This window comes from Pteropus alecto, unplaced genomic scaffold (genome assembly GCF_000325575.1).
Source record: "Pteropus alecto unplaced genomic scaffold, ASM32557v1 scaffold98, whole genome shotgun sequence".
Lineage (NCBI taxonomy): Eukaryota > Metazoa > Chordata > Mammalia > Chiroptera > Pteropodidae > Pteropus > Pteropus alecto.
Genome location: NW_006443570.1, coordinates 2,894,407 through 2,919,548, shown reverse-complemented (window position 1 = coordinate 2,919,548; position 25,142 = coordinate 2,894,407). Strand labels below are relative to the sequence as shown.

The window sequence follows — 25,142 nt, the reverse complement described above, 5'->3', positions numbered from 1 at the left end:
ACTTGCACGTTAGAATTCTGGCCAAGAATAAAACACTGTTCTAGAAGCTTTCTCTTGGCAACAAATTATATGACCTTCAATAAATCATTTAACCTTTCAGGCCGTCAGTTGTTCATCTCTGACAAATGGAAGGATGGATTAGAAAATTGTTAATGACCTTTTCCATTTAAAAAGTCTACAATTCTAGGATGTGTTATCTTTGGAAACTACATCTTTGAGAGCAAAAATCCCATAGAATAAACTCTTAATAGTTTACCAGTAGTCCCCTTTTCTGCTTTTCCCAAATGACATTTTATGATGAAAACTCAACTGCAAAACACTTTTTTGGCACCAACAGCCACATTATGAGAAAATGACAATATTAATTTACCCCAAACATATATGTGATAATTTGCCTAAAGTGTTTAGGGAATATTAATAAATACAATACTACATGGTGGTATATAACAAAAAGAGGTAATCTGACAAGTATACTAATGCAAAAAGCATGGCTTTGAACATTAATACATTCAGGGATGATCTTCAGTTATCTGTGGACTTCTTGATGTGACACTTCCCAGTAAAAAATTCCTCTGACTCTTTGGCATAACTTTGCATTTCAAACTAAAATTTTCTTCAAGATAGCAGCTCTATGTCCTTACCTAGGTAATTATGGCAAGTGTCAGTATTTTGGAGAGGTCCAAGTAACGCAGTTACTTATAGTGGGTGTAGATCTTCATGGTATAGTCTCTAACCAAGCTTACTGTGAAGTCTTTTATGAAGCCAAGGCTCTTTAGTCTGTATCCAAAGCTGAAACAACTAATTAATTCACTGAAAACAATCAGCCAATTACAGTTATTCACCAATGATATATGCCATTGGTAATGGGCACAATATAAGGATAGAAAGATTATCCATATTTTCAGTTACTTGTGAAGTTTATGGTTTTAAAAATAAATAATTACATTTTGGAAGAAATTTTATGACTTCGTGCCTACATCCATGTTCTAATATGCCAATCTATAGCAGAGTTTTAGTGTTCATCATTTTGATAAAAAAATTTTAATTTCACATTTAGATTATTTGTATGTTGGCATCCTAAAACATAATAAAACACTGGGAAAAGTTACTTCTGTAATACAGTTTTGTATAAGTTTTACGAATCTGTGTCATAGGGCAATCATGTCCTATAAATGGGATTGTACTTGGCCCACATCAATGTAGTAAAAACATCTCTAAATAATTGTAGATTACTTATTAAAAAGTTATACTAATACTTGCTTTCTTGATAAAAAGGGGTTGGTATGGAAAAGTGATGTATTTTATTTCAGGAGAAAGAAGAGGATAAAAGGAGAAACGAGATATATATTGGAAACAGTTAAATAACGGAAAGGTAAATGTTACTAAGTTAGAACCACCTAAGACTCATAGTTCTGGGTATATGGAATCAATTTCAAACTTTCTGAGTTTGAAATTTTGCATGACATAATTCATTAAATTTTGGAAAATTTGATTGCTTTTAAAAGACTTAAAATTAGCATTATTCAAACTTCAAAATCTCTTAAAAGTATCATTTTAATGTACTCAAAAGTAATGGGAATTTCCCTTAATAAAGCCTAGTTGAAGTGGAAAATTGTCTTTGTAAATTATATGCTTTGGCTTTATCACACTCTAAATATTTGCTAAGCCTAGATGGCCTTTTCTAAATTAGTTTTGCTCCCATCTGTTTTAAACAAAAATAAAACCAAAATCATATATAAAGAAGGAAACAAGAAAAATCATTAACACATCCATTATAAACTCAAACATGCTAAAGCAAATACATTTAGATATATTTAACAACTTCTTTGTTCTTAGGAAAACTCTGTAAATTCTTGTAGTCATGGGAAATTACAGGTAATCCACAATACTTAATTACATATTTTGTTTTTTGAAACTGGTGTTAAACTATGATAATTGTAGCATTTCTATTTTAGCAGCAATTGAAATATTAAGTGCTTGGGAATTTTGCCTCTGAATTAAATAGCAGAATAGTATAGAATACTGTTCTACTTACAGATTATTATACAATTTATGAGTTATTGCTAGTAAATGAAATTATTTATATACTATAATGTTAAGCATAAATATATGTATACATAAATATATAGCCAATTGCAACATTATTTTATATTAAGATATTTCATATTTTGATCATGGTACTGAGCTATAATTAACAGCTTAAATAAAAATAAGTTTCTCCACAAGAAATAATTTAAAAGAATTATACACTCAATGACTTGCATAATGACAAACTCTGAACAAGTTAGAACTGTTTCTAATTTTATTTTATTAGTATCAATAAATAACAAATTAAATAAAATTCATTATATGTTGATTTAACATTTTACCATAAATGCTTTAAAAAATAACAATACATATTTTTCAGTTTTGTGTGCATTTAAGAACAAAATTATCTTAGAATACCTACAAGTTGTTTTTTTTTTTTAATTTAAAAGGCTTTCAAGGGCTAAACTAAGTTTTTTTTTTTTAAGTCTCTAGTTACTTGAGAAATATTTTGGAGTTATATTTGCTTTCTTGATGAAAAAAAATGTGTTCCTAGTCCTTTGGCACTTTTTTTTTTTAACCTAGAGAAGACTGTCCAATACAATTGTCTTTCAGTTCATCTTTCCTATCTTAGTGATGTATCAACAAGCCAAGGAGCATATTCCCACAGCCTGATTTCTTACAAGTTTCATAGCTACCTTCTAGTGGAATTGGTAAAGAAATCACATTGCTAGTAAAATGTCCAATAACCTAAGAAGCTTTTGTAGCAGCTTTGTGTTTTTACCTTTCACAATATTTATTGACATAAAAATCTATAATCATATAATTTAGTACTATTCACTTAAAGAGGTTAACTCAAGTAACAATCACACAAAGAAGTTAATGTTTGTTTTTTATTGACATAAGATGGTTCTTCCAGTTGTACCTTCTGCTGTGCACACCTCATGGTTACTCTAATCTCCAAAGGCGAATAATTATCCTGGCAAGAAAATCTTTATTAATAGAAGAACTGGAAGCATGAACTAAGTCATCAGAGGATGAGAAAAGTGTGAAATAAGGTGCCTATTGTTCATTCTATGGAGAGCAGCCTTGAACTCTTGAATGCCTGAAAAGCTTCCCAAGTATAGTAATTTATTGCCTGTATTGTGAAAACAATAAAGTTGAGGAGTTAGAGAGGCATGAGAAAGAGTTATCCAAAAAAGTGTTAAGAATAGATGTTTTATGGTTTCATAAGGTACAGAATATTTATCACAAGCTATAAACTTTAAATTAATTTCTAAGAAAAGTAGCATCATTAATTTATTATTAGTACAATTATGATGTCATGTGTGTTTAGAAACAATAGTAAAGATAAATATAATGATGCGTTGTTGAGCTCTTTTGAGCTTGTCTTCTAGGGGAAGTAAAAATCATCCTACATTTTGAAGTCAAAAGAGACCAAAGAAATCACTATCAAAAGGAAAAAAAGAACTAGAAGCCCAGGTCAATCTTCTAATTTAGAAAAAGGTACAGGATAAATTATCTGACTTGCTAGTAGTTTACGTTATGTTATTATGACTATTCTAGAGTTTGTTAGAAGTGGACAGACTCCCAGTGTTTTTAGATTATTCATTCTGCAAATGCTCCTTTTTTTTTTGTGGGAATATAACTGCATATATCCTCACTTGAACAACAATACTAATGACAATAACATATGCTTTTGCAAGTTAACCTCCCACTTTAAAATTTGATATCACACTTTATTCCTAATGACAAATGTATCCCTTTAAAAACTATACTGCTGAATTGAAGAAACTGCAAATTTGGTCTCAAATGTTATTTTTATCTGTTAATAACTGAATGAAGAACTTGTTGGTTTACTTTTTATTAGTGGCAAGATCATACCATTTATCTACTGCACCCAAAGAATGAATCAAATTTTTTATGTAAGATAATCTTACAATTATCGAGAATAATGCAATAATGTGTTTTAAAAGATTTACAGCAGCAGTCATGTCAGTTCAACTGTGCGATGAGATTCAAAATCCAGGTCAAAAATGTTTTAAATTAAACCATGTTTCTTTTGTAAACTTGCTGAAAATAACTGAGACTTGGATAATTCGAAGAATTCAAGAAAACTTCACAATGCCAAATTGCTTCTCTAAGAGAATGAAACTTAGCATCTATTTTGTAAACTATTAAAAAATATTTACTATTTATATTAAAATTTTACTTTTTTCCTTCATTTTTCTTCCCCCAACCTCCAAATAATCTAACAGAGTATATTCTCAACTTGGAATTACCAATATTTTGATAAAAAATGGATTAGGCTTTTCAAAGCATGTATAAGAAAGAGAGAAAAGAAAAAGCTATTTCAAGTGTTATTTTGTACTGTGATATCTACCAACTTTTAATCTTCATAATTTAGTTGTGGATGAATTCTTAAATTGAGAGGAAGAAAATGAAACCAGGATAAAAGCAAGGACTTTGTTTTTGTGTAAATATGAAAATGCTAAACTCTGGAGAAACAATTCCTGCCACTGAAGGAATTATAGTTGGACAATCCAGAAAGGCAGTTAATTTCTGACCCTCTAAAAATGAAAGTTAAGTGCCTTTATTACTGCAATTTAGTAAAATCTTGTTATCACAATTTATATTTTCTCCATAACTTGCTCTCTTCCTCAATCCTATTAAATCTCTCACTGAGCCCCTCTTGTCAAATATTTGAGTATTTCCCAGAATTTATACCCTACTTCCGTGAGTAATTTCTATGTTTCTTCCCTTCATCAGCTCAAGAGAGGTGAGTTAAGTCAAGGGCTTAGGAAAGAGAAAGTCAGCCTCTGAGAAGCCCAGTGGGAAGGGGTGTGTCCAGATGATAAATGATCAAATCTAGGGAGAAGAAAATGGGCAATCCAGGAGGGCTCCAGCATTATTTCAGCACTGTTAGGCACTATTATTTTCGACTTTAATAGTAAAAGTAGTGGTGGCAAATGCTAGTCAGACTGAAATAGTCCTGGAGCTTCTTGGAATCCATTTCCTTGAGTGAAGAAAAACCCCATTCTTGGGCTTTTCTAACTATCCATGCTTCTAGTTTTCTTCAAGTCCCACTCTTTAAGATAGGGAGATAAGCTTTAAGAAGATATGCAAATTAATTGTGAAAATTATTCTAGCAGCAGGATAGCTACTTTTCTTTCATTTTATATTTTCCCTTATTTGCAGCATTTTTACTTTAATCCCCAGGAAAGAATAAAAAATGATTTGTATTAAAACAATATATATTACCTTCCTCTATAGACTTTTTGTATGATTTGTTTTAAAGAAGGAAACATAGATACATGTTTGTATATACACAAAGATATATATATGAATGTGTATATTCATATTTTTTGTTTTATATCTGTTCATGCAAAATGTGAACGAAATATAATGTTCTTTGTCAATGTTCTAATCATATGTCAAGAAGGTGGTAAAAAATGTGATTTGTATCTGTACAGTCCAAAACATCATATTTGCAAACCTTCACGCAACATTCTAGGCTATGTCTACACAACCTAAACAAAGTGAACAGATACATACTATAATGAATTTAGATTTGCTGTAACTATAAAACAAATTTTTCTCTTGCTTCAAAGATCCACACATATGGGTTGGCTGGCCCCAGATTCTTGGACGCTAATATTCCATTTAGTTTGGTATTAGGTTTACCAAAATCTGGAGAGGCACAGCTTATTTTCCAGATAAATCTCAATACATTCTTGGGTTTGCCTATAATTTTTATATTAATAATGTTTAAAGCAGCTACTTCTAAAATTCTATGCAGGCGATGAATTACTTAGGTGATATAAAGTCCCATGGATACTATTCTTTGATTGATGAAAAATAGCACGTTTCTAATTGTTAGTTCAGTGAGGTATTCTCTAAATGCAAGGCTTTCTGAGTATTTAGGTAGAGAGAGTATTCATGGTCAAATACAGGACCTCCTTATGGAAGTTAGCCTGAGCATGCACAAGATGGAACAAATTCAAAAAGCTTCTGTCCTCTTCATCACGGTCTCCTAAATGCCATACACGGGAGTGGACAGTGAGGAAAATAAAATAACAGTTAAGTTTTTAAATATATGATTTAAATATATGATTTAATAATATGTTAACAGAAGACTAGTTAGTGGTCTTTAAGTTAGATGTTAACCATTAAAATCATGGAGTTCTATATGAGCATTAAATTAAAAGTCAGAAGAAAAGGATGCTGGTCCATGCTTTATTGCTTCTAACTTTATGACTTAGGACAAGTCAGGTAATTTCACTAAGCTTTAGTTTTCTCATCTGTAAAACAAGGTTAATTTTCATGTTGGCTAACTAATAAAACTGTAAAATAATACATATTGAAACTACACAAATATAGGATATGATTATGATGATTATGACGTTGACAAGTGAGTACGTGAAAATTTTTTGCTGTGCAAAATTGAAACTGGTTCCTTTCAGAGTAGACTCTTCAGCTTTATGTTTCCCATTAAAACCCATACGAGATTTTAAAAGTGACAAAACCAAGAACTAAATATATCTCATGGAAAAACAAACAAAATGTCTACTTCTTCTATTCTTAGTTTAGAAATAAGAATCTACAGAGAATTATCTCTGTCATAAGCAGAGACTAGAATGCATTTTATTCATATCTGTGCACCATCTACATGCATACTCACCAGACATAATTGACTGCAGCATTTCCATTATAACACATGCAAATGCATTTGCCACACTCTGCAGGAAGTTACTTCTTTCCACTGGAGTACTAAAGACCTTACAGACTTTTTGCATCATTTTAACTGCCCAATCCATGCAGTATAGTTCTTTCTCACACACCTGATTTAGATATACAAAGCATTATGGTAAATTTTCATGTGAAGAAAGCTATAGAATTTGAAAATAGTATTATTAACTATGATTGTTTATGATTTTACATAATTTATTACACATAACATTATATTGAGTCTGTAAGTGGGAAATGCTCTTGTAGCTAATACTCCTTTGCTTTTAAATGGTTCAATTTTAGTGGAAAATGTATGACAAAAGTCTGGTTCAAAATTATCAAAGAATATTCTTTACTAATGTAAAATCTAATATTGAAAACAATATAAAAAATAAGACTTCTGCTCATTCACTCATTCACTAGATATTTATTGAGCACATGCTAAGAGCTGGAAATACAATAGTAAGCCATAAAAACAGGGCTTCTATTTTTAAGGGGTCCAATCAGGGTGACAACAAACAGGAAAATTCAATAGGCAACAGAACTCTATAGTGTTATCAACTTGCCACCTTGAGAGTTGTAGGGAATATTTATCTATTATTTCAAAGATAAATGTTTAAAGACTACACATTAATAGCTAAAACTGAAAAGAAAAAGATTTATTTACTAACATTCTAAATGGCCAATTTAGCTCACATAGCCAAATAATACACAGCTTTATAAACTTCATAGTTGTGTAACTAAATGATGTTAATCTGACAGGAAAGACACTTATGTGTAAGGCATAGTATGAGGCACTATGGAAGAAGTGACATAGTTCTAAATTTCAAAGAATTTCAGCCCTTCAGCTGCAGCAGCCATTGAGAAGCAGCAGCCATGGCTCTGCACTACTCAATGGCCATGGGCCTCAACAAGGGTCACAAGGTGACCAAGAATGTGAGCAAGCCGAGGCATAGCTGCTGCAGCGGGCGCCTCACCAAGCACACCAAGTTTGTGTGGAATATGATCCAAGAGGTGTGTGGCTTTGCCCCCTATAAGCGGCACGTCCTGGGGCTGCTCAAGGTCTCCAAGGACAAGTGGGCCCTGAAGTTCATCAAGAAAAGGGTGGGGACACACATCCACACCAAGAAGAAGTGGGAGGAGCTGAGCAATGTCCTTGCGGCCATGAGGAAGGCAGCAGCGGAGAAGGACTGACCCCCCCACTCTCCCACCAATAAAGCCTTTTCAAAACCCGGGCTCCTGTGCTGGCATTGGGGGAGGTCACATCTGGCCCATCATCTGCTTGAGACCCCTTCCTGGGGCTCAGTGCGGGGCAGAGAAGGAAGCAACAGACAGTACTGGAAATGGTATTTAATCATAATAAACAGCTCATATGAGCCAGAGAAAAAAAAAAAGAATTTCAGTGGCCAGGACATGGAAGCAACTGAAGTGTCCTACAATAGATGATTGGATAAAGAAGCTGTGGTATGCATATACAGTGGAATATTACTCAGCCATAAGAGATGAAATACTGCTATTTGGGACAACATGGATGGACTTCGAGATAATCATATTAAGTGAAATAAGCCAGATAGAAAAAGTTGAAAATCACATGATATCACTCATATGTGGGATATAAACCTAAAAGCAACAAATGAACAGGATAAACAAAGAGAGACTCATGGACATGGACAACGGACTAGTGGTGGGTGCGGGGAAAGGGAAGAAGGATGGGGGAAAAATTAAAATCATTTCTTCGATTAAAAAAAATAAAAATAAAACTTAAAAAAATTTCAAAGAATTTGTTATATATTTCACAGATGACTTACCCCACACATGAAATTGCTTAAGAACACTATTAAGAAATGAAAATAAAGAGAAGACAAAGGTAATTTAGGGAAAATTAATAGAGTTGAGATGCTAATCAGAAAAGGCTTTAGAGAGAAGGCTTCTTCATCTCTAGTGACTTCCTTGCCATTCTGTTTGCTATAGTGCTGCCAAAGTGAACTTTCACAAACTTAAAACTGATCCTGTCTCTCCCCTTCCTAAAACTTTTCGGCAGCTCCCTATTAGAGGATGCATTCAAGCTCCACAGATGATCTACAAGGCCCTTCATCATCTGGCCTCTCCCTTTCTATCTAATCTTTCACCTCCTCCTCCTCCCCTTCCATACATTTTACCCTTCAGAAATAATACTGAGCTGCTTATAGTCCTGTGAATATAGCCACGCAGTTCCATTTCTCTCTCTCTCTCATAGAGGGAATCAACTTAATTATTAAAATAAATATTTACATCGAGAATACAATTAATTTAGTAGCTTTCTTTACATTTTCACATTTTCAAAAGAGCCACAGAGATATCATTCATGTTTTAATCAGTTGAGTTGGTAAAGATTCTGTTTCCATTTCATAGGAAATGGATTACATTCAATTACTGCTCACAACACCCAAATGGAACATTATTTCATTGCTTTTGAAGCACTGGTTGAGCTGACATCTGCAATGGTAGCCAAATAAATGAGATTTCTGTGTAATGCATGTAGGTACATGCTTGAATAATTTGTCCCCTCTGCCTGGTGAACTTCTAATCATTTTTAAAAATCTATTTCTACTGGGATTGGGGAAGCTCTCTCTGTCCTATACATTCACCCAATATTGGCTCCCCTTTGCCACTTCTGTTTCTTTTTGTACTTATATTTTTGCATTTATCTTACTGAAGTTATTTATATATACCTTGATATCTCTTAAAAGACTATAAGCAGCTTTTGGTTAGAGATTTGTTCTATTAATTTCCATAGTCCTAGAATCTCACACAATGTATGGCCCATGGTAAAAACACAATCTGTGTCAAATGAATGAGTATTAAATATATTTTTAAATGTTTTATTTTGAAAACCATTTTAACTATACAAAAGTAGAGAGACTAGTACAATGAACCGCCAGTACCATTTCCAGCTTCAACAATTACCAATCTTGTTTCATCTCTACCACCACTGACTTTCATATGCTCTCTCTGCTGCCTATCAATTATTCTGAAGCGAATCAAATGGGGTACTTTATTTTTTTAATGGAATTTTAAAAACGAATATATAACTTGGCAGAGCTGCATGACAATCTAGATATGAAGTGGGGAGTAGTTAATACAGGGAATAATTCCAAATATGATAGTTTATTAAATATATTTTAAAAATTTACAAATATATATAATATATACTTAAATAATTATTCTTTCAAAATGTTTTGTATATATTTCGGTTACTTCAGGGCAGGTCCCTGGAGGGTCAACTATAATGTTAAACAACTTGCTAGAGAAAAACTTATTTTTACTTACCAAAGCCAAAAAGACTATCAGCTTTGCCAGTTCAATGGCCCGTCCATTTACAGCTTTACTAGCCATGAAAGTGAAACAGATGTTGTTCCCACTTAGGATTAGGAGACGTGCATTATTCTCTAGAAGCCATTCACGGGGAACCACTTTTTATTAAAGGAAGAACAGTTATTGAATGAGAAATTATACAATAGCTATAGTAAACATCGTTAATTATATGTAATATTATATCACTTTGATAGAAATACAATTAGTGCCAAGAGAAAAGTTCAGAAAAAAATGCTTTAGTTTTTCAATTATAGCATTTAACTGGAGATGGAGATTGCTACCATGTTATGACAGTTCTTACAAATGTACTAGTAATATAGTCAAAGCATTTTTCCTACACATAGTTCAACAGGCAAGGTCGTCTAATTCTGTGAAAGAAAAGAAATTTTATAAATTTTAGAATCTAAAGGATTATGCATGAATGGGAAAAATTGTTTCACTTCTGCTATACCAACAGGAAAGAGTTTCTTTTCATACAACCTAGGAGAGTGTTTCTGAGAACTTGAAAAATTAGAATAAATGAGTTAATAAATTATGAAGATTTTGGATAATAATGGTAATAATATATATTTATAAAATTTGCAATTGAAAGAAAGTTGATTATATGCATTCTCTTCAAACAATGCCAAATTCTTTAGCATTTAATTATATCCAATAAATAAGTCATTTGTTACCTATAGAATTACAATTTTCTAACTGTATTCTAATAATAAATTTCTGTTTGTGTGATAAATATATTTTTTTACCTGATAGTTCATCTACAAGACTGATAACATCGTCTGCTGTCCACTCTTTGACGCCTGTGTCATATAGTAATTTAATGGCATCAGCCAAACCTTTCAGACTGGATTCATCTGTAGGTTCTTCTATCATTTTCTGCCAAACCACCTGTCCTGAATGATAATTAAAACAAAAATTAGGTTATGAAAGAATAGTTGGCTTTATGACAAAGACTTCATGGATTGTTTAAGAAAGAAATTGAATTGCATAATAAAATTCATTACTTATACATGCTACTTTCATAATGAAAGGTCAATTCTGGTAACAGTATAAATTTGAATGTCTCTGACTGATGTGATAAAGCACAGCAATAATAGCTAAATGAAGTAAAGACAAGGTAGTTTCACCAGCAGAATAGGGCTTCTAGTTCAAAGATAATGCCAACCCTAAAACAGAAATTGGAATAATTAATGTAATCTTACTAAAATAAAATCTGAAAATAGAATATGCTATATTTGAGAATCTTCTGAACATTTAAATCAAAATAGAGTAATTCAGTCAATTTTTGATTATTTCCCCATGACCAATTCTTTTTGTGAATTACAAACAAAACAAAATTTAATTCCAGATTGGCTTCTTGCTTCTTTAAACTGGTTACCTCCAACATAAGGCAATGTGAACGAATGAACTGTATTCTAATTTTAACATTAATCCAAACTTAATTATACAGGCAAAAAATTGCAAGAAATTATATTATGCACCCAAAATTGAGTAAAACATCTATTCTGACTACAACTTTTATTCCCTGGCACTATTTGCCCCTTTCAGCAGCAAATATATTCTTGAGTTAAAATAATGTTTAAAAATGAAAAGTAGCTGTTTTAGGTAAAACAGAGATAATAGGAATATATTTAGTAATGGCCTACAGGAGAATAATTTCTATCTTGAAGCTTAAGTTATGCACAAGTTAATGTGGCAATACATCTATGAAATGAAACACAGTTTAGTCATTAGGAATGATGAAACTGAGCAGTACAAAAAGATATGCTTCCTAAAGTAAAAGTAATTTAACAACTTTTATAACATATGTTGCTAAAAAATAGATGCTTACCATCTTGAGGAGATATTGGTCCAAAGATGATATACAGTAATCTTGCCTGATTCACCATTGGCCAAGGTTTTAGTATACGTGTCAACCAAAAAGCAGAATCACTTCGATGTGTCCAATGATCAAGTAGGACATTCCTACAGAACAGTCTGATCCTTAACTCTAGTTTTCGGGCACTTCCTGTGAAAACAAAATCTTGTAAACCATTCCTCCTAGAAAGGTTGATGTACATAATGGATAGGTCAAAGACATACATCATTAATATGCTTCATAACTGAAAGCATTAATTTACTTGCCTTTGTAAAAATTTTAGATCAAGGGACTCTTTAAAAATAGCTTTATTGAGATACAATTTATACACCACACAATTTAGCCATTTAAAAACACCACACTATTTAGCCATTTAAAGCATACATTCAGTGGTTTTTAGTATATTCATAGATATGTGCAGCCATCACCAAGTCAATTTTAGAACATTTTGATCACCTCAAAAAGAAATCCTGCCCTTTGAGCCATCATTCCCCTATCCCTTTGTACTTTACTGCCCCAGCCCTAAACAACTAATAATCTACTTTCTGTCTCTATAGATTTCCCTATTCTGGACTTTCATATGAATTAAATCCTAAATTATGTGGTCTTTTGTTACTGGTTTCTTTCAATCAGCATAATATTTTCAAGGTTCATCCGTGTTATGGCATGTATCATCAGTACTTGATTCATTTGTATGGCTAAATAAGAGTCCACTGTATAGATATACCACATTTCGTTTATCTATTCACCCATTGATGGACATGTAGGTTGTTTCCACCTTTTGGCAATTCTGAATAATGCTGCTATTAACATTCATGTACAAGTTTCTATGTGGACATATGTTTTCATTTCTCTTGAAGGTATACCTAAGAGTTGAATTGCTGGGTCATATGGTAACTCTATATGTAATCATTTGAAGAACTTGCCAGACTGTTTTCCAAAGTGGCCGAACCATTTTACATTTTCACCAGCAATGTGTGAAGGTTCCAATTTCTCCACATTCTCACCAATACTTGCTGTTATCTGACTTTTTGATTCTAGCCATCCTAGTGGCTATGAAGTGGTATTTTGCATTTTTTTGATTGAAATACATATAATTTACATACCAATTAACTCATTTAAAGTATATAACTCAATAGTTTTTTTAATACATTACATTATTAATTTTTAAAGATTATGGTAAATATATATAACATAAAATTTGATATTTTAACCATTTTTAAAGTATACAATTCGGTGGCATCAATTACATTCACAATTTTGTTTAACCATCACCACTGTCTATTTCAAAAACTTTTCTTCACCTCAAACAGAAACTCTGTAACCATTAAACAATAACTCTCCTCTCCCTCCACTTCCTGGAAACCTCTAATTTACTTTCTGTTTTTATGAATTTGCCTGTTATAGGTAAGTCATATAAGTGGATTCATACAATATTTGTCCTTTTGTGTCATAATGTTTTCAAAGTTCATACATGTTGTAGCATGTATCAAAACTTCAGTCTTTTTTATGGCTAATAATATTCCATATTTCATTTATCCATTCATCTGTTGATGAACACTTGGCTATTGTGATTAATGCCGCAATGAACACTGGCATACAAAAATCTGTCCAAGTCCCTGCTCTCAATTCCCTTAGGAGTGAAATTGCTAGGCCATATGATAATTCTATTTAACTGTTTGAGGAATGGAAGATCTGTCAATGATCTGAGGCCATATGTAAATAAGTAACCTGTGATATGCTAAGCCAAATAACAGAGAAGTTTAGCAGAGCAAGATTACTGTAGGCCTGGGGAGATCAGGAAAGGTTTTACAGAGGAGGTCAGGCAAATTGGATCCTAAAGGATAAGGAGAGATGGTTTTCCAGGGGAAAAAAAGGGAATAAAAGGTATGAGATAGAAATGTGTAAGAAATGTCTGAGAGTGAGTAGAGCAATACGCCTACTCTATATCAAACTGATATAGAGAATAATGGGCAATAGTTTGAAAAAGTAGGTTAGGATTAGAATGTGAAGACCAGTATAGTTTGGACTTTATTTTGAAGATATTAGGGAGGTAATAAAGTTTTTGATCAAGAGAAAGACATGATAAAATAATTTTGTATTGTTTCATTGAGCTTCTAATTCTGCCTTTTAATCCATAATTTGTTTTATAATGAAATTTCAAGATGAGAAAAGCAGAGATGCTATAACAAATACTGTGTACCACACACTTAGTTTGATACAAACTTTACTTTTTGCTAAATTTGCTTCCGATTTTGAAAAATAAATAAAACATTACCGATACAGTTTGGATTGGATGAGGCCCCCGCATTACAGAGGGAAACATGCTTTACTCAAAGTCTACTCATTTAAATATTAATCTCATCTAAAAAATAACTTCAAAGAAACATCTAGAATAATGTTTGACCAAATATCTGGGTAACTTGGCCCACTAAAGTTGATACACGAAATTAACTATCACATCTTCCAACTACATTCTTATACTTTTCAACACGTGTATATAATCATAAAGAATATATATAGTTATTTTTCATGTTTTTAAGATGTTTATAAATGGCTTCCTATTGAAAGTATCATTTGATAAGTTTTATCAAATCACATTTTGAGATTTATCTATATTAATACACATGGCTTCAGTTCATTCATTTTAACTACTAATGGTTTTAATTGTATGAACATGCCACAGTTCATTTATCCAGTCTTCTGACAATGGGCATTTAGGTTGTTTGCAGCTTTTTATGGTTACATGCCGCAATGCTCATTCTTATGTGTCTTCCTGTGCACACTGTGGGAGTTTCTCAGGTTGACATTGCTGAATTGTAGGGTTCTATAATTTTAAAAATATGAAATATTTCAGATATATACAAAGGTTTAGAATACTATAATGAACACCTTTGTATCCTTCACCCAGCTTAAGAAATAAAATACTATTAATAGAGTTGAAGCCCTCTGAGTACTTCTCTTTCTCTAATCACATGCTACTTGTGCTTACTATCTAATTTAGTGTTTATCATTACCTTACATTTCTTTGTCCTTTTATAATAAATAGATGCCACAACTTATTTTTTATTTTACTTTTTTCCTAGTTGAAATCTTATTTTTATTTTTCACGGTTTATTTTTTAGTACATCTTTGAACTCTGCTTTTTTTCTATTTTAATTTCTGTTTAATGTTATTTCTGAATTGTAGTTCTTTACCTGGTTTACTGAAGACAATGGTCTGCATCTTGCGGGAGAGATTAGTCAGCTCACATAAGAAGTTATAAACACGATGGCACTCGAGTTCATCCCAACCTGCTGTTAATGTCTGAAGATAATAAAGTAAAGGAAATAATTGCAAATGTTCAGATCATCGAATCAAAACATAAGTTACTACTGCCTTATCATAACTGTTGTAGCACATGATCCAAGTGATGTTCAATTTTTATCCACTATAGAACCATTGAAATCAATAAAAAATTTTACATAAACAAAACCTAGAAATGCTACAAATCCAGTTTTGTTGTTGTTGTTGTAAAGGGTGTATCTTTTCAGAGAACTGCTAAATGGTATTGAATCCTGAACTCTGTCAGTATGAGAAAAATAACAAAGGCCCAAACCCTAGATCACAGCTTTAGGCATCTGACTCACGACCATACTGTGGCTTAGTTTTATACTATAGTAGAACCCGTTTGACCCCCTCTAGCTATCATTTATGATATTGCTTAATTATTGATAATATCATTTTAACATGACAATTATGAGCATTTATTTATGACAGTTGGATGTGAACAAGCAAAAAATTTTTATTAGGACAGAATTTAATAATTACCTTTGAGCAAGCCCAAATGTACAGTTAAATATATGTGAAAAGGAAATTCAAATGGTGTATCACCATACAGTTGACCCTTGAACAACAATGAGTTTGAACTGTGCAGGTCCACTTATACACAGATTTTTAAAAATAAATACCTGCACTGTTTTCAATAAGGAAGTTGGGAGTCCATGGATGCGGAGGGCTGACTGTATGCATTGATCTACTCCATTTTATATAGGGGACTTGAGCATCCATGGATTTGGTATCTATGGGAAGTCCTGGAACCATTCCTCTTGGACACCAAGGGACAACTTAAATTCGGGAGGAGTCAAAAGTTATATGTGGATTTTCAGCTGTGCGTGGGTAAGCACCCTTGTGTCATTCAAGGGCTAGCTGGAATTAGATTTTGAAAAAGTTGATCAATCACATAAATTTTTCTTAAAATAGTTGACCTGGATTTCAGTAGTGTAAAAATTAATCATATTATTATTTCTAGAAGGACTTATAAGAAACTGCTAACATTGATAAATTCTGTTGAAGGGAACCCAGTGGACAAGGAACAGGTTGGGGAAGGAGACTTACTTTTCACCTTATACCATTTTTTACCTTTTGAATTTTACATAAATACATGTACTTATATTACCTGTCCCAAAGAAAAGAGAGCTAATAGGAGGGACTATGCTGCTGGAATCTGGATGTGCAGATGTTGGCTGGCAGGCTGGGATATAGCAAGATTGTTATAAGACTATTGTAAACCTCATTAGGTTGTTATAAGTTTTAAATAAGTTAGTACATGTAAACTGCTTAGAACAGTGTAATGTATGATTATTAATATTGAATAACGTTAAATTATGATGTTATTATCTTCTTTGTTTACAATAAATGATTAGTCAAAAATTCTTAAATTCATACAGTTGATTTCTTTTTTTCCCCAGGTCTACTGAGATATATCGACACATAACATTGTGTAAGTTAAATGTGTACAACCTAGTGATTTTATATATGTATATATTGCAAAACGATTACCATAATAAGTTTAGCTACATTTATTACTTACCATAGTTAGAATTTTTTTCATACAGTTGATTTTCTAAAATAACATCTTAAATAACTAGCTCAAGAATTAAAACTCATTACACACACACACCTCTCACTCCACACTATTTCTAGTCTTTACAATACTGGTTAGAAACTTTGAGGACATTGGTATAGAGCAAATAAATGTTAAACATTTCTTACCAGTGAGAAATCCAAGAAGAAAATCTGAGGTGATAAACATTAGGTTAACACAATCTCAAATTTTTACAACTTTATTTTATTTTTTTAGATTATTATTACTTTTATTAATCCAAGAAACAATAGATTAAATGCTTTACTTGTCAACAGTTCAAAAATATTCCTTTTCTTCTTTCATTTTAAAAAATGTACCTGTAAAAACATGCCATAACATGATAATCCTAAACATTGCATAGGAGCTGCACAGCCATTGAATTTAAAACAGGAAACCTGTGAAGAGAACAACTATTAATTCCTCCTTTATAATGGAACTGTAAAATGATTTGACATTCAAATTTAATGAAAATAGATAAGAATTTTTCAGTATTAACTGAAAATAATTAAAATGCTAAATAACTGATTAGTTTTGTGGTATATAGTGGAGATTGAGAGAAACATAAAACAAAGGCTGCCTTTGAGCTCACAATTTATTTAAGAGAATAAGATATACACATGTGAAGTTATTCCATACTTGAGGTTAGAATATATATAAATGCTAAAATGACCAAAAAAGTACTATATCAGACAATATGAAAGCAGGGAAATAATAAATTTGGGAATGATTTTAAAAGCTAATGAGGATGTTAAATAAGCAATGGCTTAAAGTAGGATTCAGCTATAACAAATGGAAAGAGAAACAATAAGGACAAAATTGTATTGAGGTAGGAATAACAAAAGTTTACTTGAGAAGAAAGATATGACCAGCTTAATTAGGCTCAAAGTAGTAGGAAGTAAGGTTGCATCGTCACAGAGAACCTTAAATACCAGATATGGATTTTGGACCTTATTTTGCTGAAATTGAGTAACCACTGAAAGATTTTAATGCAAGAAAATTAGCTTGATGAAAGTGAGTTTTATGATTCAGTGTACAGAATGCCTTGGGGACTGAAGAAATGGATGGCAGAAAGATTACCTGGAAAGCTACTCCACTAACATAGATCTGAATTCAATGCACATACTGACATGAAAAAAGTCTGTGCATCAGAAATAGTTTGCATAGTATTCAGTATAGAACTGAGCCATCAGCATTGTATGTATGTTTGGGTTTGTATAGTAAAACTCAATTGCTCATATAAAGATTATGCCCCAAAACACTGATATACATTTCCAAGTTATAAATTATCAGAAAAGTGTTATCATTTTATGTATTAAAATACTTTCCTATGCTTTTGTATATTTAAATAGTAAGATTTTAACATTCAGAAATTATTTCATTTTAATAAAATATCTAAATCGCCACTTTAAAAATCCTCAGGATTCCTAAGTGGGGTAACATACTTTTATACTCTGTTAAACCTAATAAATTTAAGCGATATACTACTTAGTTATGTATAAAAATTATTTTGTAACAAGTAAGACTACTATACTACATTTTGCTATTTTATAATCTTTGAGTACTTGGTAAAGTATTAGATTATCATCAATTAATTTTTTAGTACTAATTCATGAAGTTCTACCAATTAAGGATGGATTTTAAATGAATCTAAGACAATAAAACATCGCTACTGGAAATCAAGATTGTAAACTAATTCAGAATTATGGTCTTACCTCTGCGAGTATCTTGTGAATATACTTCAGTCTTTCCTTTGTAGGTAGCAGCAACGTACATCTCTTAAAGAGTAACCCTGAGAAAGTAAAGAGACACATGAAAAAATGGCAACAACGATCCAATTAAGTTAAGAATATCAACAAAGCACAACATAACATTTCCTGAAAGTCAAGTATGGAATATCATAGTGGACTGTGAGCTGATATGGTTTTTAAGAGGAAGGTCAGGAGGAAGGGTACGAAACTCTTATATGGTGATTATCAAGTGACTCTGATGTCCATCTAAGAGGCACTGGCATAAAATCTTAAAATATTTGAAATTGATACTATAGAACGGATATGGAAAAGTATTTAGATTTAAAAAGATACAATAACAAGATACAAAATACACTAGGGAAACTTTATTTTATCTTTATTCCATAGAAAACATATTTGAGTATCTCTTGAAATTAACCTCATGTCCATGAAGGAAAATGTTTTGAGTTGTTAATAAAAAACATGGAAAGAATGAGAAAAGAGATTTTGTATTCCTTTCTCCAAATAAAAAAATTTAAAGTCATAAGTACTTAAAATTTCAGAGATTAGAGTATTTTTTGCTCTCAGAAATCAGCCGGTTTGGATAAAATATCTATTTCTTCCTTTAAAGATATCCTTTTATGGGGTTTGCATTTTAAGAATGTATAGAATTTTGTGTTTAGATATTTAAAAAAGAAAAAAACTTCAGTTTCCCAGTGAGATATGTAAAATAAACTACAGTGACAGGAAGTACATGATTTGTTTCCTCTAACTTTAAGTGGTCTGTTTTCCTAAAATGGTAATACATTGTTAACATTCCTGTGAGGGTACATGTCTTCAAACTAAAAATAAGATATATGGCAAGAAAATATATACCTGAATATTATGACTTTCTTCAGTTTTATCTTTTCTGCACTTACTTTTTAACAATATAATAACTACTTTATGTAATTCTGTAGAATCTATGGGAATCTAATTTATTTTTAGAAGTTGTTATGTTTGGGTAACACATGACCAGAATTGAGCTTTAAACATAAACCCTCTCTATTTTTGTACATAAAAAGACATTTTCAGTGTTTGGTTTTTAGGCTGAGTTCTTTTCTTTTTATGTTTTGGCATCCAGTCCCATGGCATATCATAGCTGGGGAATTGTAAGCTATAATTGTATGTTGGTTGCCTTTTCTAATGTAAAATTCCTATTTTTAAGAGTTGCAATTTACCATAAAAACCAATACTGGCTGACTTATTTATTTTTTTTTAACACAGGTGCACTGCTATACCCTTTAGAGACCAACTTTTTAAATTTCTTCATACTAAAATAGAGTCAGATGTAATGTTCTTTCCATACTGGCCATCTGTTCTGTTTTGTATGAAGAAGCAAATTAAAATTTATAATCTTCAGAGCACAGGATTCTGAAAATGTTATTTTAATGTGTGAAAACAAGAAGAGATCAGATAGAAATGGCAACATGAAAAAATGGTAAGTACATCAAACATTTATCTAAAGAATCGGTCATAAGCCAGGTGTTGCATCAAAATTAAATGGAAGGTTGAAATCGTTACATGAATAAATCTGTTTTAAAAAGCTATTAAGATCAATACACACTTGTATTTTTTAACTGAATTATCTATATTATTGTCTTAATGCTTTTCTGTTTGTTTAAGCACTTGAGCCTTGGTCAGGGAAAAAAATTCTTTCAGATCAAAACCAAAGAATAAACTCTTTTATCCAAGTACCATTTCCTTTGCAACAAATGATGTTTGAAAAAAGATATTTAAAATGACAAGTAGCAAAAAGTTATTATGTATTCTGATATAAGCTTTACTATAACATAGTGAAGCCAATAACATTGTAATCAGATTACACATCTTTCATTTAGTCTTATTAAATATACTGTCAAATACATTTTGATATATTTACACATCTATACAGTCTTTATTATCTTAAAGCTAGGTATCCTTAGGCTACTAAAAGGTAACATTCACTTAACTTACTATTATGCATGGTTTTATTACCATGCTTTGGTTAATTATAAGGTGACTTCATAATTAAATCTGTATCATTAATCAAGTCAAAATTAGAATTTTATTTCAGCGCTCTTAGGGAGAATGAAATCAATGAATGGGGTGAAAGACAAATGAATACAAATCAAGGGAAGAAAGATTATACAAATTTCCTTTGATATGGTTAATTTAATCATAACGTAATGATTTATTAGTAAATGTGTACAGTGCTTTAAAAGAAAACCATTGTTTCTGATAAAAGAATAAGTGATTTTCCCCAACAATATGTTTAAATTTCTTTTCTATTTTAAGGAATAGATTATGGTTGAAAGGGAAAAATGGTATAAAGATAAAATTCATTAGATCCAATGAAGGTAAAGAATAGAAAATACATTAATTTCCTAAACTGGTAAGCCACCTAGACATTAAATATAGGTGACATTGTATCCACATAAAATCACAAATACTGACATTTTACATTAAAGTTCATTCATTCACCTTTAAAGATAAATATAAGGGACTATTGTTAAGGCAAAGTCCTCACACTGAAGAGTAAAAGCATCATAAAAATAGGCACATTTTAGGAAATATTCCATTCCCCACAGGTCTTGCAGAATGGTATAATAAATTCCCCTTAATTAAGTATAGTTTTTTACTTGTTACAATTCTATTACATAAATTACCTAGAGATCTGTAGTATTCCAGTATAGAGGAGTCTTGTTTCCTGCCAGGCAGCTCAAGGTTATGAAAGTCCTGTAGTAAAAGTCTTTTGCTTCCTGATGAGGTTGAGATATAATTAATAATGTATTGGCTGACTGTTTTGGACACCATACTTAGCATGCTGATATCTTTCACTACCAAGAGAAAATTATATACATAAAAATGAATGGCTTAAATACAAGATGTCACTATTAGTACAATGTATTAACTTATAAGTTAGCTCATTAATAATAATACTAAATAATAATAAAAATAAATAATAAAAGTGGGGGAAAGGGGGAGAATCTTAGAATTGTTTTAAATCCAATGCTCAATGAATTAAAAATATTTTGGGAAAAAAACATTTTGAGATGTAACGGTCAAGTTACCATGTCATACTAGAAGCATGCCTTAAGAGTTTGAGTATTGTACTTTCTCATTGTACCCCTTATCTAACAATGATGAAACTTTAGAAAATTAACTTATGTGAACACCATTAATTCTAGCCTAAGATGACAAACTAGTTTTGGGGGAAAATAAAAATATTTGAGTGTATATGTAGCCTACTTATAATCCCCAAACCTCACCTGACAAATATTTTAAGATTATTTGGAATATTTCCAATGGCAAGGCTTTAAAATTTCCAAGTGTTGATAAGGGCTGAGAATCTGAGTCAAGGTTGTTGGAAAAACAGCTGGATCGACGATTGCTACGTCTATATTTCTGGTTGGGAATCAAAGTGAAACTGGTATTTATTCTAGATGCCATCCTTTTTCTTATCTTGTGAATTTATCCTGTTTAAAAAAACAAAGTACAAAAGACAAAAAAGGAAGGAAGTTACAGCAATGAAGAGTTTTTTTTTAAATGAAGAGGTTGGTACTTTGATAGGCAATTGCTGTCTCTTTATATTTACAAAACTTTTAATATGATGTCTGATTTATGGAGTTCCCACTAGTAGAGTCTATTATTCATCTCAGCATGACATGAAATATTTAAAAATCTTTTCTTTCTTAGCCAAATACTCTAGATAGATTCAGAGTTTTAGTAGAAAATGAGACATATGTTTGGATGAGATATATTCTAAGAAAAGAAATACGCAAAATCTTTACAAAGTAAAAGACTGAATACAAAAGAAAATGATATAACAAATTCAATACATTCAGTATCTGACATGTTCTTTTGTTAGAAACAATAAAATCAAAAAGATAAAAAATTGAGACTAAGTTTAGAGCTTTTAAAATTTACTAGCTCTAACAGATTAAGAAGGTATTACTATTATCAATTTTTGCTGTATAATGCACACAGAAGCAGTGAAATTAAAGTCTTGGAAAATTAATGACTCGAATAAATAAATGAATAATAATTTCCCCCTCAATTCCACTCTTGGTTAATAATACTGATAGGTCTCAGGAAGATCCTACACAACTTGGTTTCAAAATGAACAATTCCTAGAGGGAAATTATTAAAATCACTAATTTACTTACTCTAAACAATAATTCTTTAATTATTTATCATACACATTGTCATCGTTTTGTGTCACTATTGTATATATGCATGTACACATACATATGCATAACTACAACTCCAGCTCCTTCTTTCTGAAGTAACAACTAAGACATTTCATCAAAGAGTTACAAATATATCTAACCAAAACGCATTTTTTCCTTTTGTCAGAAAATTGCTAAAATCACAGGGTTACTTATTCACCTTAAAAGGTTCCATATCAACTTATATCAATTTACAATCAGTCACATATTTGAAAACATGGCCAAGAAATATTATGCTTAGTGAAAAGCATACTGGGAATCTCCTTTAAGATCATACCATAGACCTTTGCTTCAGCATTCAGTGAGCATTTAAATTAGTAGATATTTTTAAATAATCATTAAAATTATTCAAGTAACATATGTGCATTGTCAAAGCATTTACAAAATACAGCAAAACAAACCAAAAAAGATTAAATTTGCTTGCTATAAATGCTTTGGTTTATATCATTCTAGAATTTCACACATATATATTTCTTATAACAAAAAAAGGGATCACTGTTCATACTGTTTTGTAATCTGCTTTTTCAATTGTAATTGTAATTTAAATTGCAATTTCTTTCCATGCCGATATACTTCTACAAGTTACTTATTTTGAAGGCTGCATATAATTCCACCACATGGAAGAATCTTTATTTAATCCATGAGTTTGGTTTTTTGTTCCCTCACAGCAGGCATTTTAAAGCATTTTCATTATAATAAAATATAAATCTGGCCTAGGATTTGTTTTGCTTCTCTAAAGAAATTGTAAAGAGGGACTTGGGTGGGGCTAGTGGGCTCTTCAGACTGACACCTGGGACTAGGGGACTTTAGTGTTGTCATCCACTGAGTATACATATATTTAAACCTCTGAGATAATTAAAATACAATGGCTCCAATTCTTTTAAAACTGAAGTCTCTTTTCACAATTTCTTATTTTCTTCATTCAGACCTGAATATTTTGGGGGAGATAGTAGGTTTTTCCGAAAAATTTCAAGGTGTAATTCCAAATTATTGTTGGTTTCCTCTCACTGCTCTAGAGGAGAACCCCAGACCAAAATAATAATAATAAAATGTTTCGACGCCACCGTTCCATCCCACTCATTTTTTGACTAATCGTGAAAGGTTTCCCTCGCCCTCTAGGATGAACTCCGGCCCCCTCTCGCGCATCTTTCAGAGAAAACCCGCCCACAACAATTCACCGGAATTTCGATTTTGTTTCAATCTACGAAAACCCTTTGAAGAAACCCACCCCATCTGCTCGTGTATTAGCCCAAAACATCTCCAAGAGGTAAACTAGTAAGGCTATAAAAGAGAAACTGGCCAATATAAGAATCAAACCACACTGGGATACATCTTTTACCCTTTTTAGTCCACCAAAAGTTGAAACTACCTCAAGAAAATTTTGGGGAAACAAATCTCTTTTTACCACAGATTTTGACAGTTCTCCAGCTAAAGAATCACAGGAAGATGAAATTTAGTCGTTTTGCCCCACCGACCTCAAATTTCTTAAAATTAAAAAAAAAAAATCTCCTCAAGCCGGGAAGAGACAGAGAATCCCGCTCTGATCCGCTCTGAAGCCGTGCTCCCGCCTCCCAGGCGCCTCAGTGGCCTCGCGAAGATTTTAGAATCCTCCCAGGAGCCCCAGCGAGAAAGAGGCCCCGCCCCCTTACGAATAATAAGAACCTCAGGCTCCCATAATGCCTTCCTCCCTCATGAATAATTAACGATGATGAGGTTCTTGGCGCCCTAACCAGGCCAAAGCCACCTTTTGCTTCATGCTGTGGACCGGAAGGGGTGGAGCCATTAGAGTCTCGGGGAGGGGAGGGTGCAAAGGAAGATCATCAACCTGGGGAGCCATACTTCTGCCTCAAACCACCAATTTTAAGCCAATCCCCACCCCAATAGGGTAAGTTACAAGAGCTTTCATTAACATTTCTGTTGGAAAAATTCTCCGAATATTCCTTTTTGAAACCTATCTAGAATGGAAGGAGGATGGATGCCTCCTGCCTCTTAAAATGGAGTCCAAGACAAATCTTTCTAGCTTGGTCCTCCTCCCTTGATGATTAAGTTCTCATTCATTTATTCATTCATTCAGAAGCTATTTATTGAAGCTTGTACTGAGCCACTCACTGGAGTAGGCCCTAAGGATACAACAGAGAACAAGATATAAGGTTCTTGCCTTAATGGAGCTTATTAGTCTAATGGGAAAGATAGAATAAACACAAAATAAAATAAACTATGGATGGAGAGGAAAGTTATGTAGGAAATAAAGCAACAAAATAAGAAGGTAAGGGGGTGCATGTGGGTTTACTTTA

At 32.1% G+C, this 25,142-nt stretch overlaps 1 protein-coding gene and 1 pseudogene across 1 annotated transcript; one reads left to right on the top strand and one right to left on the bottom strand.

The window, feature by feature from the left end:
* Nucleotides 1-2,594: 2,594 nt before the first annotated feature.
* On the bottom strand, nt 2,595-24,363 carry FBXO47 (F-box protein 47). Its single transcript, XM_006924719.2, has 11 exons — nt 24,254-24,363; nt 21,889-22,095; nt 21,286-21,456; nt 18,584-18,660; nt 17,189-17,266; nt 15,163-15,271; nt 11,939-12,115; nt 10,854-11,000; nt 10,063-10,205; nt 6,707-6,866; nt 2,595-6,058 (listed from the first exon to the last, which is right to left on the bottom strand). The coding sequence occupies exons 2-11, from the start codon at nt 22,067-22,069 to the stop codon at nt 5,946-5,948; spliced, it is 1,356 nt and encodes a 451-aa protein (XP_006924781.1). The 5' UTR covers nt 22,070-22,095; nt 24,254-24,363; the 3' UTR covers nt 2,595-5,945.
* LOC102889779 lies at nt 7,630-7,971 on the top strand (annotated as a pseudogene).
* Nucleotides 24,364-25,142: the final 779 nt, after the last annotated feature.

Excerpts from the sequence above, each read along its gene's own strand:
- FBXO47 (XM_006924719.2), bottom strand. The coding sequence starts at position 22,069 with ATGGCATCTAGAATAAATACCAGTTTCACTTTGATTCCCAACCAGAAA. Across the intron at positions 12,116-15,162 it reads CATTGTCTTCAGTAAACCAG|GAAGTGCCCGAAAACTAGAG; the intron begins GTAAAGAACTAC and ends TTGTTTTCACAG. Across the intron at positions 10,206-10,853 it reads TCTTGTAGATGAACTATCAG|TGGTTCCCCGTGAATGGCTT; the intron begins GTAAAAAAATAT and ends TTTAATAAAAAG.